At 50.3% G+C, this 15,236-nt stretch overlaps 1 protein-coding gene across 6 annotated transcripts in view; it reads right to left on the bottom strand.

The window, feature by feature from the left end:
* The window catches only part of RTKN (rhotekin), a 34,936-nt gene that overhangs the window by 9,483 nt on the left and 10,217 nt on the right, over nucleotides 1-15,236 (bottom strand). For 5 of the 6 annotated variants that reach the window (XM_083458802.1, XM_083458799.1, XM_083458803.1 and 2 more), the window contains 6 exons: nucleotides 9,455-9,654; nucleotides 7,208-7,269; nucleotides 5,274-5,327; nucleotides 4,909-5,026; nucleotides 589-813; nucleotides 407-501 (listed from right to left, as the gene is read on the bottom strand). In XM_083458802.1, the coding sequence (XP_083314928.1) occupies nucleotides 407-501; nucleotides 589-813; nucleotides 4,909-5,026; nucleotides 5,274-5,327; nucleotides 7,208-7,269; nucleotides 9,455-9,654 (754 nt within the window). Of the gene's footprint in view, nucleotides 1-406; nucleotides 502-588; nucleotides 814-4,908; nucleotides 5,027-5,273; nucleotides 5,328-7,207; nucleotides 7,270-9,454; nucleotides 9,655-11,506; nucleotides 11,617-15,236 lie in introns of those variants that run through there. The other variant, XM_083458801.1, reaches the window with a different exon arrangement.

Raw genomic sequence — 15,236 nt, 5'->3', positions numbered from 1 at the left:
CACAGCGCCACCCACATCCCTATTATTATTATTATTATTATTATTATTATTATTATTATTATTATTAAACCACAAGTTTTAAAACATACAAAAACTTGAAACACTAAAAGAGATTAAAACCCGCATCAACTTTCCAAACACCTGGACAGACTTGTCTAATCAGGAATGTTTTTAGCAGGAGCCAAAAATAGGCAGGGAGTTCCACAGGGTAGCAAAGAGCATTTGGGCTCTCCCTGCCTTGCCAAATGGCGGACCCTCTGCCCCCCCACTAGCTGACTCCCGCAATTTGGGTCTCCACTCTTTCCATGTCTGCGCAAAACCCACGGAGCCAAACTGGACTCTGGAACGTTCCTGCTCCCACAAACCCAACCCCAAACCCCCCCCAAAACCCCCCTGCTCCAAGTACCGTTCCCGGTGACGGCGAGGTCGTGGGTGCGAAAGGCGTCCTGGACGTGGGCCAGGCGCAGGGTGGTGCAGGCCAGCAGCTGGTACTTGGGGCCCCTGGAAGGAAGCAGAGGCGGGTGAGACCGGAGGGGGCGGGCAGCGGGTGCGAATTCTGAGGAAGACGGCCGGGCCCAGGATACTCACGCCACGCTGGGGGCTGGCAGCTGGAGGGGGCTGCTTCCCCCGTTGCTGACGGGGCTTCCGGGCACCCCGTCCAGGGCGGCACGGACCCTCTTGCCGGACGAGCGCCCCAGGGAGCTGCTCAGGCGGCTGGCCAGCTTCTTGGGGGTGCTGCCCAGGACAGAGTCCTCCTCCAGGCCGGCGCTGTACAGCTCCACCTTCAGCTCAAAGTCCGGACCGGCCTCCGTGCTGGGGGGGGGAGAGACAAAGCGGGGGGCACAGGCGTGAAAGGGGGGCGCTCCCAGGCAGCCCAGAAGGTCACCTGAGGAGGGACTTTGGATAGAAAATACAACTTACAACACAGGAGAAGATATGGAACTGGAAGGAGACAGCATGTTACAGGTGAAACTCGGAAAATTAGAATGGAAAAGTTCATTTATTTCAGTAATTGAATTTAAAAGGTGAAACTAATATATGAAGCTAATTCATCATGTGAAAGGCTGGGCTGGATGAATCCCAAGCCAGAATTAAGATTGCCGGAAGAAATATCAACAACCTCAGATATGCAGATGACACAACCTTGATGGCAGAAAGTGAGGAGGAATTAAAGAACCCTTTAATGAAGGTGAAAGAGGAGAGCGCAAAATATGGTCTGAAGCTCAACATCAAAAAAACGAAGATCATGGCCACTGGGCCCATCACCTCCTGGCAAATAGAAGGGGAAGAAATGGAGGCAGTGAGAGATTTTACTTTCTTGGGCTCCATGATTACTGCAGATGGTGACAGCAGTCACGAAATTAAAAGATTCCTGCTCCTTGGGAGAAAGGCGATGGCAAACCTAGACAACATCTTAAAAAGCAGAGACATCACCTTGCCAACAAAGGTCCGTATAGTAAAAGCCATGGTTTTCCCAGTAGTGATGTATGGAAGTGAGAGCTGGACCATAAAGAAGGCTGATCGCCGAAGAATTGATGCTTTCGAATTATGGTGCTGGAGGAGACTCTTGAGAGTCCCATGGACTGCAAGAAGATCAAACCTCTCCATTCTGAAGGAAATCAGCCCTGAGCGCTCACTGGAAGGACAGATCGTGAAGCTGAGGCTCCAATACTTTGGCCACCTCATGAGAAGAGAAGACTCCCTGGAAAAGACCCTGATGTTGGGAAAGATGGAGGGCACAAGGAGAAGGGGACGACAGAGAATGAGATGGTTGGATGGTGTTCTTGAAGCTACTAGCATGAGTTTGATCAAACTGCGGGAGGCAGTGGAGGACAGAAGTGCCTGGCGTGCTCTGGTCCATGGGGTCACGAAGAGGCGGACATGACTAAACCACAACAAAAAATATATGAGATAGACTCATGACATGCAAAGTGAGATATGTCAAGCCGTAGAGAATCTATGGGGCATTGCCAAGAGAAGGATGAGAGACATGAGACCAAGCAACGCAGAAGAGCTGAAGGCTGCTATTGACGCATCCTGGTCTTCCATAACACCTCAGCAGTGCCACAGGCTGATAGCATCCATGCCACGCCGCATTGGGGCAGTAATTGATGCAAAAGGGGCCCAAACCAAGTACTGAGTACATATGCATGCTTCTACCTCTCAGAGGTCCAATATTGCTCTATTTGCAAAATAAAAAATTCCTTCCAGTAGCACCTTAAAGACCAACTAAGTTAGTTCTTGGTATGAGCTTTCGTGTGCATGCACACTTCTTCAGATACACTGAAATAGAAGTTGCCAGATCCTTCTATATAGTGAGAAGGTGGGGAGGGGTGTTACTCAGAAGGATGGTGGGAATGGGAGATAGGCAGATAGCTGGGAGAGCCTGTTGACGACTCTTAACGACTGTAATAGGTCTTACAGGAAAAGGCAAGGGGTGAGAAGGTGAGAAATGGTTTAGTTATGTATAGTGAGATAAGAATCCAATGTCTTTGTTAAGCCCAGGTCTTTTCATGGTTTTAAGTTTGGTAATGAGTTGTAATTCAGCAGCTTCTCTTTCCAGTCTATTTCTGAAATTCCTTTGTAGTAAAACAGCTACTTTGAGATCTTGTATAGAATGCCCTGGGAGATTGAAGTGTTCTCCTACTGGTTTCTCTGTTCTGTGATTCTTGATGTCAGATTTATGTCCGTTTATTCTTTGGCGTAAGGTTTGGCCTGTTTGTCCAATATAGAGAGCTGAAGGACACTGTTGGCATTTGATGGCATACACAATGTTAGACGATGAGCAATTAAATAGTCCCGAGATGGTATGTGTGATGTTGTTGGGGCCAGTAATGGTGTTGTCCGGGTGTATGTGGCAGCAAAGTTGGCATCTGGGTTTATTGCAGGCTCTGGTGCCAGTGTCTGTGTTAAGTCTGGTTGTAGTATTATTGTGGGTTAGGAGTTGTTTAAGATTGGGTGGCTGTCTGTAGGCAATGAAAGGTCTTCCTCCCAGAGCTTGAGAAAGAGAACTGTCATTGTCCAGGAGAGGTTGTAGATCTCTGATGATGCGTTGTACTGTTTTAACTTGGGAGCTGTATGTGATGACTAGAGGTGTTCTGTTATTTTCTTTTTTGGGTCTGTCTTGCAGCAAGTTCTCTCTGGGTATCAGTCTGGCTCTGTTGATCTGTTGTCTAACTTCATCTGCTGGGTATTTTAGTTCTGAAAAGGTTTGCTGTAGATCCCTTAGGTGAGAGTCTCTGTCTGTAGAATTGGAACAGATGCGGCTGTAACGTAGTGCCTGGCTATATACAATGGACTGTTTGGTATGTTTGGGATGGTAGCTAGAGGAATTACAACTCATTACCAACCTTAAAACCATGAAAAGACCTGGGCTTAACAAAGACATTGGATTCTTATCTCACTATACATAACTAAACCATTTCTCACCTTCCCACCCCTTGCCTTTTCCTGTAAGACCTATTACAGTCGTTAAGAGTCGTCAACAGGCTCTCCCAGCTATCTGCCTATCTCCCATTCCCACCATCCTTCTGAGTAACACCCCTCCCCACCTTCTCACTATATAGAAGGATCTGGCAACTTCTATTTCAGTGTATCTGAAGAAGTGTGCATGCACACGAAAGCTCATACCAAGAACTAACTTAGTTGGTCTTTAAGGTGCTACTGGAAGGAATTTTTTATTTTGACTATGGCAGACCAACACGGCTACCTATCTACTACTGGCTCTATTTGCAGTCCTTGTTTTGCCGATTTCATTTAATATTCTAATTTTCTGAAATTGTTAATTTGGGGTTTTCATCAGCTTTATGCCATGATCATCACAATTATAACAAAGAAAGTCTTGACATATCTCGCTTTGCATGTCATGAGTCTGAAATAAATGAACTTTTCCACGATATTCTAATTTTCCAAGTTTCACCTATACATTTGGAAAGAAAATTATATGAAAACTCCTCGGCCGACCAGGGACTCTTCAGCCGCAGTTAGGCTAGAATCTCAAGGGTGGCCAACTCTCAAGAGATTGTGATCTACTTTCAGAATTTTTTTGGGGGGGGCTCAGCTCAAAGTTGTTGAGCTTTTTTGGGAAGGAAAGCCCCATTTTTAGGGGTTCAGCTCAATGTTGTTGTTTTTTAATGTATTTTTTATTAACAGCTCAATGTTGTTGAGTCAGAGATTGACCGTGATCTACCAAAACCTCACGGGGATCTACCAGTAGATAGCGGTCAACCTGTTGGATATCCCTGGGCTAGATCATGGGTAGGCAAACTAAGGCCCGGGGGCTGAATCCGGCCCAATCGCCTTCTAAATCCGACCCGCGGTGGGCTGGGAATCAGCGTGTTTTTACAGGAGTAGAATGTGTCCTTTTATTAAAAATGCATCTCTGGGTTATTTGTGGGGCATAGGAATTCGTTCATATTTTTTTTCAAAATATAATCCGGCCCCCCACAAGGTCTGAGGGACAGTGGACCGGCCCCCTGCTGAAAATGTTTGCTGACCCCTGGCCTAGATGGCCCCTAGGGGGTCCCTTCCGATAAAATACGATACAATAATCTTTTATTGTCATTGTCCCATACAGAACAACGGAATTGAAAAATCATTCTATGCATCACTTAAGTACCTGTTTGAGCCAGCCAACCCTTTCTGCCCCCCAGGGTCCCACCCCCGCAGATCTCCGGACCCCCAAAGGACAAAAAAAACCCTCTCTTCCCCCCCAAATGCCAAAGAACCCAGAGCCCCCAAAATCCCCTTTTAAAAAGCCAACTCTTGTAACATTGAAAGATTCTGCGGGAAAGGAGAAACACCGCTTTCTCCGCAGGGATCCTTTTCCAAGACTTGCCGCCTCCCGCACGGCCGTGGGGACCCCCAGGTTTCTGCCCCAAGGGGGCAGGCAGTGGGGCAGGGACTCACAAGAGGATGGTGCTCTCAAAGCAGATGTCGGTCAGGGTCCGATCCACCAGCACCATCTCCGTGTCGTAGATTTCCGGGCCGATCTGAAGCAGGCAGAAGACGGCGCAGCGATGCAGCTCTGCCAAGGAAAGAGGGGCATTTAGGTGGTACCAGCACCTCTTGGACCCCCCAAGCTTCAGCCAGCCCCACACAGCCCAGGAAGGGAGAGGAGGAAGAAGAAGAGTTGGCTTGGAGAGGAGGTGTCCAGTGGCTTCGGAAGTGGGCACCCGGCTCAGATCATGGGGCGTTTGAACAGCGCCAGAGGCGCCATGCGCAGGAAGCAAAGGCGTGCGCCGTCGGAGGGGCCACCACCAAGGAGGACTCACCGCCCTTGTTCTTGAAATATTCCGTGTCCTTCCACATCAGTGGGATCCGGAGGTCTGGAAAGAGGAGGAGATACAACATCATGTCTTATGCAATAAAGTCTTCTGTGAAATGCTTCCAGTGATGTTGTATAAATATCTGGTACTTTTAATTGTTATTTTCTTTTTCTTTTCTTGTTACTTTTAAACTTTTTGTACTCCCCCCCATTTTTTTTAAAACAAACACAAATCTCAACCGTATTTAAACCAAACTTAGTAACATTGTTAAGTGACTTCCTCGTATCCCCCTGGTTGAATTTCAGTGGATATCATTTTAACGATTTTCCAAATCCAATATTCTTAAAAAATTAACTTCATCACTTAACATCTTTCTTTCTTTCCAGTTCAGCATTAAACATATTAATTCATCACATTACATATTTAAGTCCTAAGCCTGTCTGGTATTTGCAAGCTTTCCCAATTAATTTAACTTAACATATTTAACTAAATAGTTAAACTTTTTGTACTTTTTGATGTGGAGAATTCTCCCCTCCCCCCTTTTCTTTTTTCTTTTCCTTTTTTTCCTTTTCTGTGCTTAACTTTGTCATACTTACCTTTATTGTAAGATTCTATTTTAAACCAATAAAGATGTATTTATAAAAATTTAAAAAAGGAAAGAGGAGGAGATAAAGGGGGTTTGCTTGCACCCCCAAATGTGTCCAGGCAGGAAGAGGCCTGCAGGTAACACAGTGGGGGCCCAGATATCTACGCCAGGGGGTCCCCAAGTGGGGGCCACGAAGGGGCAGGGAGGTGGCAGGGGGCCCTGCTGGCACAAATGATTTGGAAAGCTGGTCCAGCGATGATACACATGTGGTGGAATTGTAGGAAAATAAAGGAATTTTGGGACCCAAGATATATAATGAGCTCAAAAAGATGTTTAAAATCTATTTTTGGGGGGGGAACCCGAAGCCTTTCTACTGGGTAAAACAGGTATGGATATTCCCCAAAATATGAAGAATATGGCAGCAAGAATCTTAGTAGCCAAAAATTAGAAAGGAGACTCTCTCCCGACCAAAATGGATTGGCAGACAAAATTATTAGAATTTACAGAATCAGCAAAGAATTAGAGATAATATAGACCAAACGTTTATTAGAGAGTGGGATATTTACAGAAAATATCTGAAAGAGCATAGGACCCCGGTAGAAACAAAGAAAATCTTATAAAAATAAGGATATGGGATAAGATGGGATAATGAAAAGTGTGCTACATAAAAGAAAGCCGGAACCTTCGATGGTGTGACTGGAAGTCATAATGGAAGCAGCATTGCAAGAAATCCATTTACTTTTTGCAATTTGTATTATCCTTTGGTTTTTCGTTCGTTGACAGTTTTTTCTTTTTTAAAACTAATAAAGCAATTTTTTAAAAAAGGAAAACTGGTCTGATGGAATCAAGAGCTTCCATTTTGTGGAATTAATTAAACTCAATAGCTGAAATTGGATTTTGGAGGCATGTGCAATTAATTGTCACCGTTTTGAATTTTGTTGCCTTATGGCCACCCTTGGCGGGTCGTGCAAGCTGCTATGTTCTGAATAATGTTCTCATTCCGCTGGGAACAAAAGGGGGGCAGTGGGACCCCCAAAATGTCTGGGAGCTTATCTAAAGCATGGATGTGCCTTTGGTCTCCTCCAGAACATGCCTCAAGCATTCTTTACAAATCAGTAACAATTCTTGAAAGCCAATTATAGGGGCAATATAGAATCACAGAAGGGGTCCCCTAGGTCATCTAGTCCAACCCCCGTCAATGCAGGATTTTTTGCAGAGGGAAGGCCATTTTTGCACCCCAAAACAGCTCCCCTTTGGGACCGGGCTGCTCTGCCTGCCTCTCCCACTGGGCTCTGGGCCTGGGAGGGGTCCAGCTGGGCTGCACCTGCGGCCAGGTGGGTCACAGCATCCTTACCTGAGATGCAGACTCTGCCTCGGCAGGGCAGGCGGTCGTCCACGGGACCAGCGTCTGAGGGGCTGAGGGGGGGAGAGAAAGGGCTGTCAGAGACACAGGGAGGACCCCCCCCCCACTGCCTGCCCCCCAAAAGCCCCACTCCAGCATCACAGGAGAGTTCAGGCTACACTCTTGATTGACAACTCCAAGGATGTGGGGAAGCAGAACAACTGCATCAGTGGCATTCTTCATTAAAAAAATTATTTTATAAGATTCATATGCTACTATTTATTTTTTTTAAGTTTCATGGCAGCATGCAGATTTTAATTAAATAATAATAATAATAATTTATTTATACCCCGCCCATCTGCCTGGGTTTGCCCAGCCACTCTGGGCGGCTCCAAAGAAAATATTAAAAATACAATAAATCATTTTTGAGTATGTTTGATATTGTCAATTGCTTTTACTTCAATACTGTCTTTCAGTTTGCGTATCACCTTGTGGTCTTTTAGTCCAGTACTGTAATAATAGTAATAAATAATAATAATAATAATAACAACAATAATTCATCCGTGAATCATACCCACACCATTAAAACAGATTTAACAGCCCAAGGGGTGGATTAAGAGAGCAGCAGTGCCTCATTCAGAAAAGAGGCAGAAGTAGGTGGTAGCAGTAGGAATGGAGAGTCAGAATGAAAAGAACAGTCATAATCTCAGAGAAGTGTTGGGCTGGAGGGGAACCAAAGGGTCATCTAGCTGAACCCGCTGCAACGCAGGATTCGCACCAGAGGCCTCCTGGGAAAGGCCAACTCAGCTGCTCCCAAGAGGAGGCTGAGCAAACTTCCCTCGCCCAAAGAGGGTCCCCCTCAGGCTCTTCTGCCGCAGGAAGCCCCCTCCCAGAAGAGGCCAGCCTAACCTCGAATCTGGCCCCTTTGGACAACCCAGGAGGCGTCCAAGGCAGCCCCCTTCCCAGTCCCACCCAAAGCTCTTGGGGCGCTCCTGTAGGCGCACAGCTCCCCTCCATGCTGCCCCCCCAGCTCTCCATTGTTGCAGGAATTTATGTATAGGTGGGGGGGTTGCCCCTCCAGCAGATATCAGGCACATGCAGCCCACTACCAGAATCAGCACCATCACTTTCGTGACTTGTCCCCACAAAACACTTCATCAGTTTCTTCCTTTCTGTTCAACGGGCCTCTGCTGCACAATACCAAATGTAAGAATTCACTGATCAATGTATCTCTGTACTGGCTCACTGGGAAAATTCCAGAAATTCCTATAGACCAGTGAGCTCAGCTCCTCAGCAGCCCCTCTGCCTGAGGGATAATCCCTGGCATCCTGATACCTGAGGGCCAGACAGGTAGCCCTTCCAGAAAGAACAAAGCCAGATGGAGACAAAAGGGTGGGATGAACTTGGCTGGGAAACAGGGAAATGTAAAGATCTCTTTTGTTCCACTTGGTGGGTGTTTGGTGGAGGGCAAGGGGAACCATGGGGCAGGGTCCAGGATGCTCAGATTCCTGCCACCAAACCTCCCCTTTCATGATGTAACCGTGATGTGTGAGTGATGTCGTTTGAGGGGGTGTAACATGGGGATTAAAGGTAAAGGTAAGGTCCAGTCGTGGCCGACTCTGGGGTTGCAGCGCTTGTCTTGCTTTACTGGCCGAGGGAGCCAGCGTACAGCTTCCGGGTCATGTGGCCAGCATGACTAAGCCACTTCTGGCGAACCAGAGCAGCGCACGGAAACGCCGTTTACCTTCCCGCCGGAGCGGTACCTATTTATCTACTTGCACTTGGACGTGCTTTCGAACTGCTAGGTTGGCAGGAGCAGGGACCGAGCAACAGGAGCTCACCCTGTCACGGGGATTTGAACCGCCGACCTTCTCATCGGCAAGCCCTAGGCTCTGTGGTTTAACCCCCAGCGCCACTCGCGTCCCTAACATGGGGATTAGCAGCTAATAAAATTTAGGGTTCTCTTTTGCTTGGGGCTTCCATCTTGTTCCACCTGGTGGCAGGTGGGAGTCGTGATGCGACAGTCTTCAATCAAGACCAGGCCTCCTGGCTGCTGTTTTGCTCTGGTCTTCCTGGCCGGTGTCCTTGTTTCTTGTCCAAGGGAGCCCTCAGATCTCCCTCCAGAGCCAGACCTCAGCCCCAGAGCATTCCTGAGCATGTGCAGAGTGCCAGCCCAGCCCTGAGGCTCTTCCTCCTCTTGGCCGAGGGCCGCACTGGCCCTCCTGCAGACATGCGCCACGCACCCGCCGCCTCACTCACCGCCTGGCCATCCGCTGCATGACTTGCGCCTCCTTCATGCGCTGAAGCTCCGCCATGTAGGCCAGAATGCGGCTGTTGCAGACCAGCAGGCTCTTCGTGACCTCCAGGGCCTGCTGGCGCTGGGTGCAAGCCGCCAGGAGCTTGCAGGCGCCTTCGCGCATGCGGATCTCATGGTCGATCTTCTTCTGGATATCGGTGCCCTGCGAGGGGGGGGGAAATGAAAGGGGGGAGCATGTGAATGAAGCTGGGGGGACCCATCCAAGAACCCCAGTCCACTCATTTAATAATACTGTAATAATAATAATAATAATAATAATAATAATAATAATAATAATTATTTATACCCTGTCCTCCCCAGCCAAGACCAGGCTCAGGGCAGCTAACACCAAATATAAAACAACTGATTGAAATACAGCTTAAAAAACAAGATTAAAATACAACATAAAAACATTAAAATGCAGCCACATTTCAGTGGAAACTCAAATCAAAAACTTTTTTGGGGATGAAAACGTCAAGGCTAACTATCTAGACTGGTCCTACGTGGGCCAGAAAATTTATTATCGCAGGAGCTCAAAGCTGCCTGACCCCCCCCCCCCAGTTATGGTGCCTGGTGGGGCAATGGCAAGTGTTGGGGGGCTCAGGGCAAAAGGGGGGTGCCAGAAAGACCTTCTGGGAAAGGAGACCAAATGGCTTGGGACATGACTGGGAAGTGGAGTGAGAGGGGGCCCCATAAACGAAGAAAGAAACACCCCCCCGGACTCAGCTTTCGTGACAGCTGTGTGTCTTTTGGGGGGCTGAGAGGAGAGAAGCAGCCCTGTTCTCAACGGCCAGAGTGCTCTGAGCATGCGCAGAGCGCTCCCCACCTCTCACAGGCTTGAAATGTCGGGCCCTTTCTATGGGGCAAGGGAAAGCTGACCTGCCCCACTGTACAGCCTCTGGGGAGCCAAAGCGTTTTTTTGGGGGGAGGGAGGCGTCTCCAAACGGAACCCCAAACGATGCCTCGGGGTGTGTGTTCAGAATCAATTGCCTTCCTGACTGTCAATTTCCCAAAACGCCTTCATGCTGCTGTCAAATATTATTATTATTGTTGTTGTTATTAATTAAATATTATTATTATTGTATATTAAAATATATCACAATAAAGGGAAACATTTTCCTGTGTTTGGTGCCCCCACCCAAAAAAATACCAGGCTCCACAGTCTCCCACCCGCCACCCCAGGAAGACCCCCGATCTTTGAGTGAGAATTGATGACCCCCAGAACCCACCATCAGGGCGAGAGCTCAGCCTCTGAACATGCAAAGCCCCGCCTCTGTAGAAGGTTCCTGAGCTTGTGCAGAGTGCCCCCCCATAACACGCACAGCGTCACAGTAGACCTATCAAATTCCTGGGACCCCCAGGGTCATCGGGTCCAACGCAGAAACCCCAACTAAAGCACCCGTGTCAGGCGGCCCTCCAAGCTCTGCTGAAAAACCGGGGTTCAACAGGTAAAGCTCCGGGGGCCGAGTCTCTTGCCCCCCACCCCTTGCGCAATGGACATTAGGTACCAAAGACGGGGTGGAGAGATCTGAAAAGAGGGATACAATCTGGGGGGGCTGCGGGGGGCTGGACTAGATGTCCTTTGGGGAACCCCTTCCAACTCTCCAGTTCTCTGCAGCCTTTTGCCCAGGCCAGAGGAAATCCCATTAGCATCCGTTTTTGCCTCGGAGTTTTTGGGTATGGGGGGGGCCCTCGCGACTGACCCCTCCCACAATGCCCCTGCCGGATGCAGAGACCCCCCCTCTTGTCTCTACAGCTACGGACCCCCCCCAAAAAACCAGCCTCAACCCCCTCCCTCCCCCAGCCTGAAGGGCCGTGAAGCAGCAAAAAAATCCAGCAGCTTCTGGGGGGGGGGAGAGGCCCCCCTCCCGGCGAGAAATGCCCTCCATCATGCCAGCCGCAGAGATGGGCACGAGGGTCCCGCCTCTTCCAGGCCTCTCTAAGGGGAAACCCCAGCCTCTTCCTGGGGGGCTCCCCTCCTCACCCCCCAAGCGTCCGTCCCCCCAGCCACTCACCTTGGCCAGCCTGCCGCTCTCCATGCCGGCGCCCCCTAACTTAGCCGCCGGCCCCCCATGCGGCAAAGGCGGTCCTGGCAGCGGGGCGGGTGACAGCTGGAGGGGGAGGGATGGGGGGGCAGAGTCGGTGCAGCAGCTGAGGAAACTCTGACATCACCAGCTGCCTATTTATAGCCGGGAGGGGGGGGACAGCTGGGCTGGGGAGACCGCGGCCTCCTCTGCCCCCCCCTGCAAGAAAATGGGGAAGGGGAAATCAGGGGTCTGGTGGGGAAAAGGAGGGTGGGGAGCTGCTCCTCAGCCCCCCAAAAAACCTACATTATTTGGGAGCCCCTTCCCCTCTATGGGGCGGCTGAGAAAAGGGAAGGGGTCCCATGAAAGAGGTTGCATTTGGGGGGGCAGATGGGGGGCCATTTGCTCTTCATCCTTTGTGGGGCTGGAGGCACCCCAGAACTCAGGGATGGAGCGGGGGGGGGCCTCTCCTAGGCAAACTGATGGGGGTGAAGATGGGGGGCAGGTTTTGGGAGGTGGGCAAAGGGTGGGGCTGGCATGTGGCTCAAAACCCTGCCCCCCCCCCGGACCTCCAGCCTGGGCTAATCAGCTTGCGGCAGATTATGGCAGAGATGCTGAGGATTTAGAAGGCTGGGAGGAAAATCTGGAGGGTGGGGTGTCTGGCCAATGCTCCCCCCCCCAGGCAGTGGAGTCTGGCCAGCCGGGATTCTCCGCCAAAACCAAGACAAAATCAGAGATGGAAGGGGCCCCACGAGTCATCTAGACTAACCCCCCTGCAATGCAGAAATCATAGTTGATCTTGACAGAGTCCCTCTGAGCACGAGCAGAGTGCAGCTGCTTCAGCGCTCAGCAGCCAGAACCAGTCCAGACTGACCCACTCCGAGGGGTGGAGAGAAGGGGGTCAGGGAAGGGGCTCCCTGCAACTCACATCCCCCCCCTTTTGTTGAAGCCACACGAAGCACATTGGCCGAAACCATGACAATTATTATTTATTGCTATTTATGAGCATATTGTTCTAGAACCAATCAGACTGCTGCATTTTGGATCCTATTCAACTCAGAACATCACAATATCTATCCCACCTTTTTCGCGTGCAGAGTTCTCCAACTCCTCCTTTGACAACAACCCTGCGAGGGATTCAAACCCGGGCCTCTCCCCCGCCCTAGCCCAGTAGTCCAGCGCTCTAACCACTACGCCATGTTGCCTCGCCTTGACCCAGCCAGGGACAAGACCAGCCTGCACAAGGCAAAAGCCTTCAAGGTCCTTCCCCCTCAAAGGTCGGCATCTCTGGGCTCCCTGGCTTGTTTGGGGGGGCGAGCAACAGCGGAATGGGGGGTCTGCCTGGGTCAAGGGCTTTCTGGCAGACCAGGGATGCCCAGAATGAGCTAAGGAAGGGGGACGGATCCTGCTTATCAAGTTGTTCATTAAGTAAGACATCAGAAAAGCTTGCTGTTTCAGGTCAATGGGACCCACGCAGCTCAGGGTGGCCAAACATTAATAATAATAATAATAATAATAATAATAATAATAATAATAATAATAATAATAATAATTTATTTATACCCCGCCCATCTGGCTGAGTTTCCCCAGCCACTCTGGGCAGCTCCCAATCGAATGTTAAAAACAACACAGCATTAAATATTAAAAACTGCCTTTTAAAAGTAGGATAGTTGTTTATTTCCTTGACATCTGGTGCCTGCTTCCCTGTAACCTCACAGATGCCCCAATGGGAAACCTGCAAGCAGAATTCAAACACAGGAGCCCTCTCTCCTCCTGGGGATTTCAGCCACTGGTCTCCTGCAGAGGGGAGTTCCACAGGTTAACATGAAAAACAGCTTCCTTCCTTTTCTCTGTCCTCCGTTGGGCAAAGAAGCAGCGCTTGCCTGCCCTCACCTCCCAAAGGAGAGGGCCCAGTTGGAAAATGACTCAGGAAAGGGCAAGCCAAGGGATCCCGGATCGACTGCCCTATGAGGAACAGTTGCAGTCGTGGGACTTGGAGAGAAGGTGAGGAAAAGGAGACACATCATTTTGGACTCCCAGCTGTCCATGGAGGCGCAGGTCAATTCTGTGTCCAGGGCAGCTGTCTGCCAGCTCCATCTGGTACGCAGGATGAGATGCTGCTTGCCTGCGGACTGTCTGGCCAGAGTGGTGCATGCTCTGGTTATCTCCCTCTTGGACTACTGCAATGCGCTCTATGTGGGGCTCCCTTTGAAGGTGACTCGGAAACTGCAACTAGTCCAGAATGCGGCAGCTAGACTGGTGACTGGGAGTGACTGCCAAGACCATATAACACTGGTCCTAAGAGATCTGCATTGGCTTCCAGTATGTTTCCGAGCACAATTCAAAGTGTTGGTGCTGACCTTGAAAGCCCTAAACGGCCTCGGTCCAGTATACCTGAAGGAGCATCTCCACCTCCATCACGCAGCCCAGACACTGAGATCCAGCTCCGAGGGCCTTCTGGCGGTTCCCTCACTGCGAGAAGCCAAGTTACAGGGAACCAGGCAGAGGGCCTTCTCGGTGGTGGCGCCCGCCCTGTGGAACGCCCTCCCATCAGATGTCAAAGCAATAAACAACTACCTGACATTCAGAAGACACCTGATGGCAGCCCTGTTCAGGGAAGCTTTTAATGTGTGACATTTTAATGTATTTTTCATCTTTGTTGGAAGCCGCCCAGAGTGGCTGGGGAAACTCAGCCAGATGGGTGGGGTATAAATAATAAATTATTATTATATTATAAAATTATGCCTTGCCTGGGAAAAGTGGGGAGAGAGAGGCTTCTCTCTCTCTCTCTCTCTCATAGAACTCTGGAAAATCCATGAAGCTGACAGAAGCTGCAGGACAAATAAAAGACAGTCCTCCTTCATGCAGCGCAGAGTTAGACTGTGGAACTCCCTGCCACAAGGAGCATAGCTTCAAAAGAGGGCAAATTCATGGGCGGCTGTCAGTGGCTCCTCGCCAGGACGCCTCGGCCTCCGCAGTCGGATTCTGCAACGCTCCTGAATCCCAGGGGCTGGGAAAGTCAGGGGGGGCCATTCTTGAGCTCCAATCCTGCTCTGGGGCTTCCCTTTGGCCCCTGGGGGAACAGGAGGCTGGCCAGATCCAGCCCAGGGGCTCCTCTGAGTCTCCCTTTCCTGCTGGGTCCAGGCAGGAAGTCCCACTTTTCTGCCAAAGGAACATTCGGCTGCACCAAACCGGATGAGCAAATGGAGGCAAACCCCAAAGGGCACCAGATCCCCCCCCCAAAAAAAAACACCCCCGCCTGTGGAGCAAGGCCGGACTCTGGCCCAAGCCCAACGCCAGCCTGGCCAGGTGGACTCCCAGCAGAAGCCCCGAAAACAGAGCAGCACGGAAACCCCACAAGGCACACCTGTCTGGAAGCCAAGCCGAGGGAGACCGGGTGCCCCCCCTCCCACCAGCACTGGGAAGCTCCTGCCCCCCAGGACTGACGCAGCCAGGCAGGAAAGGGGCCAAGGAAGCAGCAGGGGGTCCCAGAGGGGCAACCTCCAAACGTGGCAGCGTCTCACTCACCGCAACCATCGGGAGAACAATGCCAGGGCAATGTTGTTGCATCAAGGTGGAGACACACAGCAAGCGAGTCGAGGGCACCCACTGCACTCCGAATCGGGTCCTGCGCCGCCTCCTGCGCCCCCCACCCTGCCTGCCCCCTTCCCTATTCAGCTCGGAGACAAAGCGATAACGGGTGCCAAGATTCGGGTTACAG

The sequence above is a fragment of the Podarcis liolepis genome (genome assembly GCF_965112155.1).
Source record: "Podarcis liolepis genome assembly, chromosome: 9".
In the NCBI taxonomy this organism is placed as follows: domain Eukaryota; kingdom Metazoa; phylum Chordata; class Lepidosauria; order Squamata; family Lacertidae; genus Podarcis; species Podarcis liolepis.
Note: the sequence above shows the minus strand (reverse complement) of the source record. Positions and strands in the feature narration are given on the sequence as shown.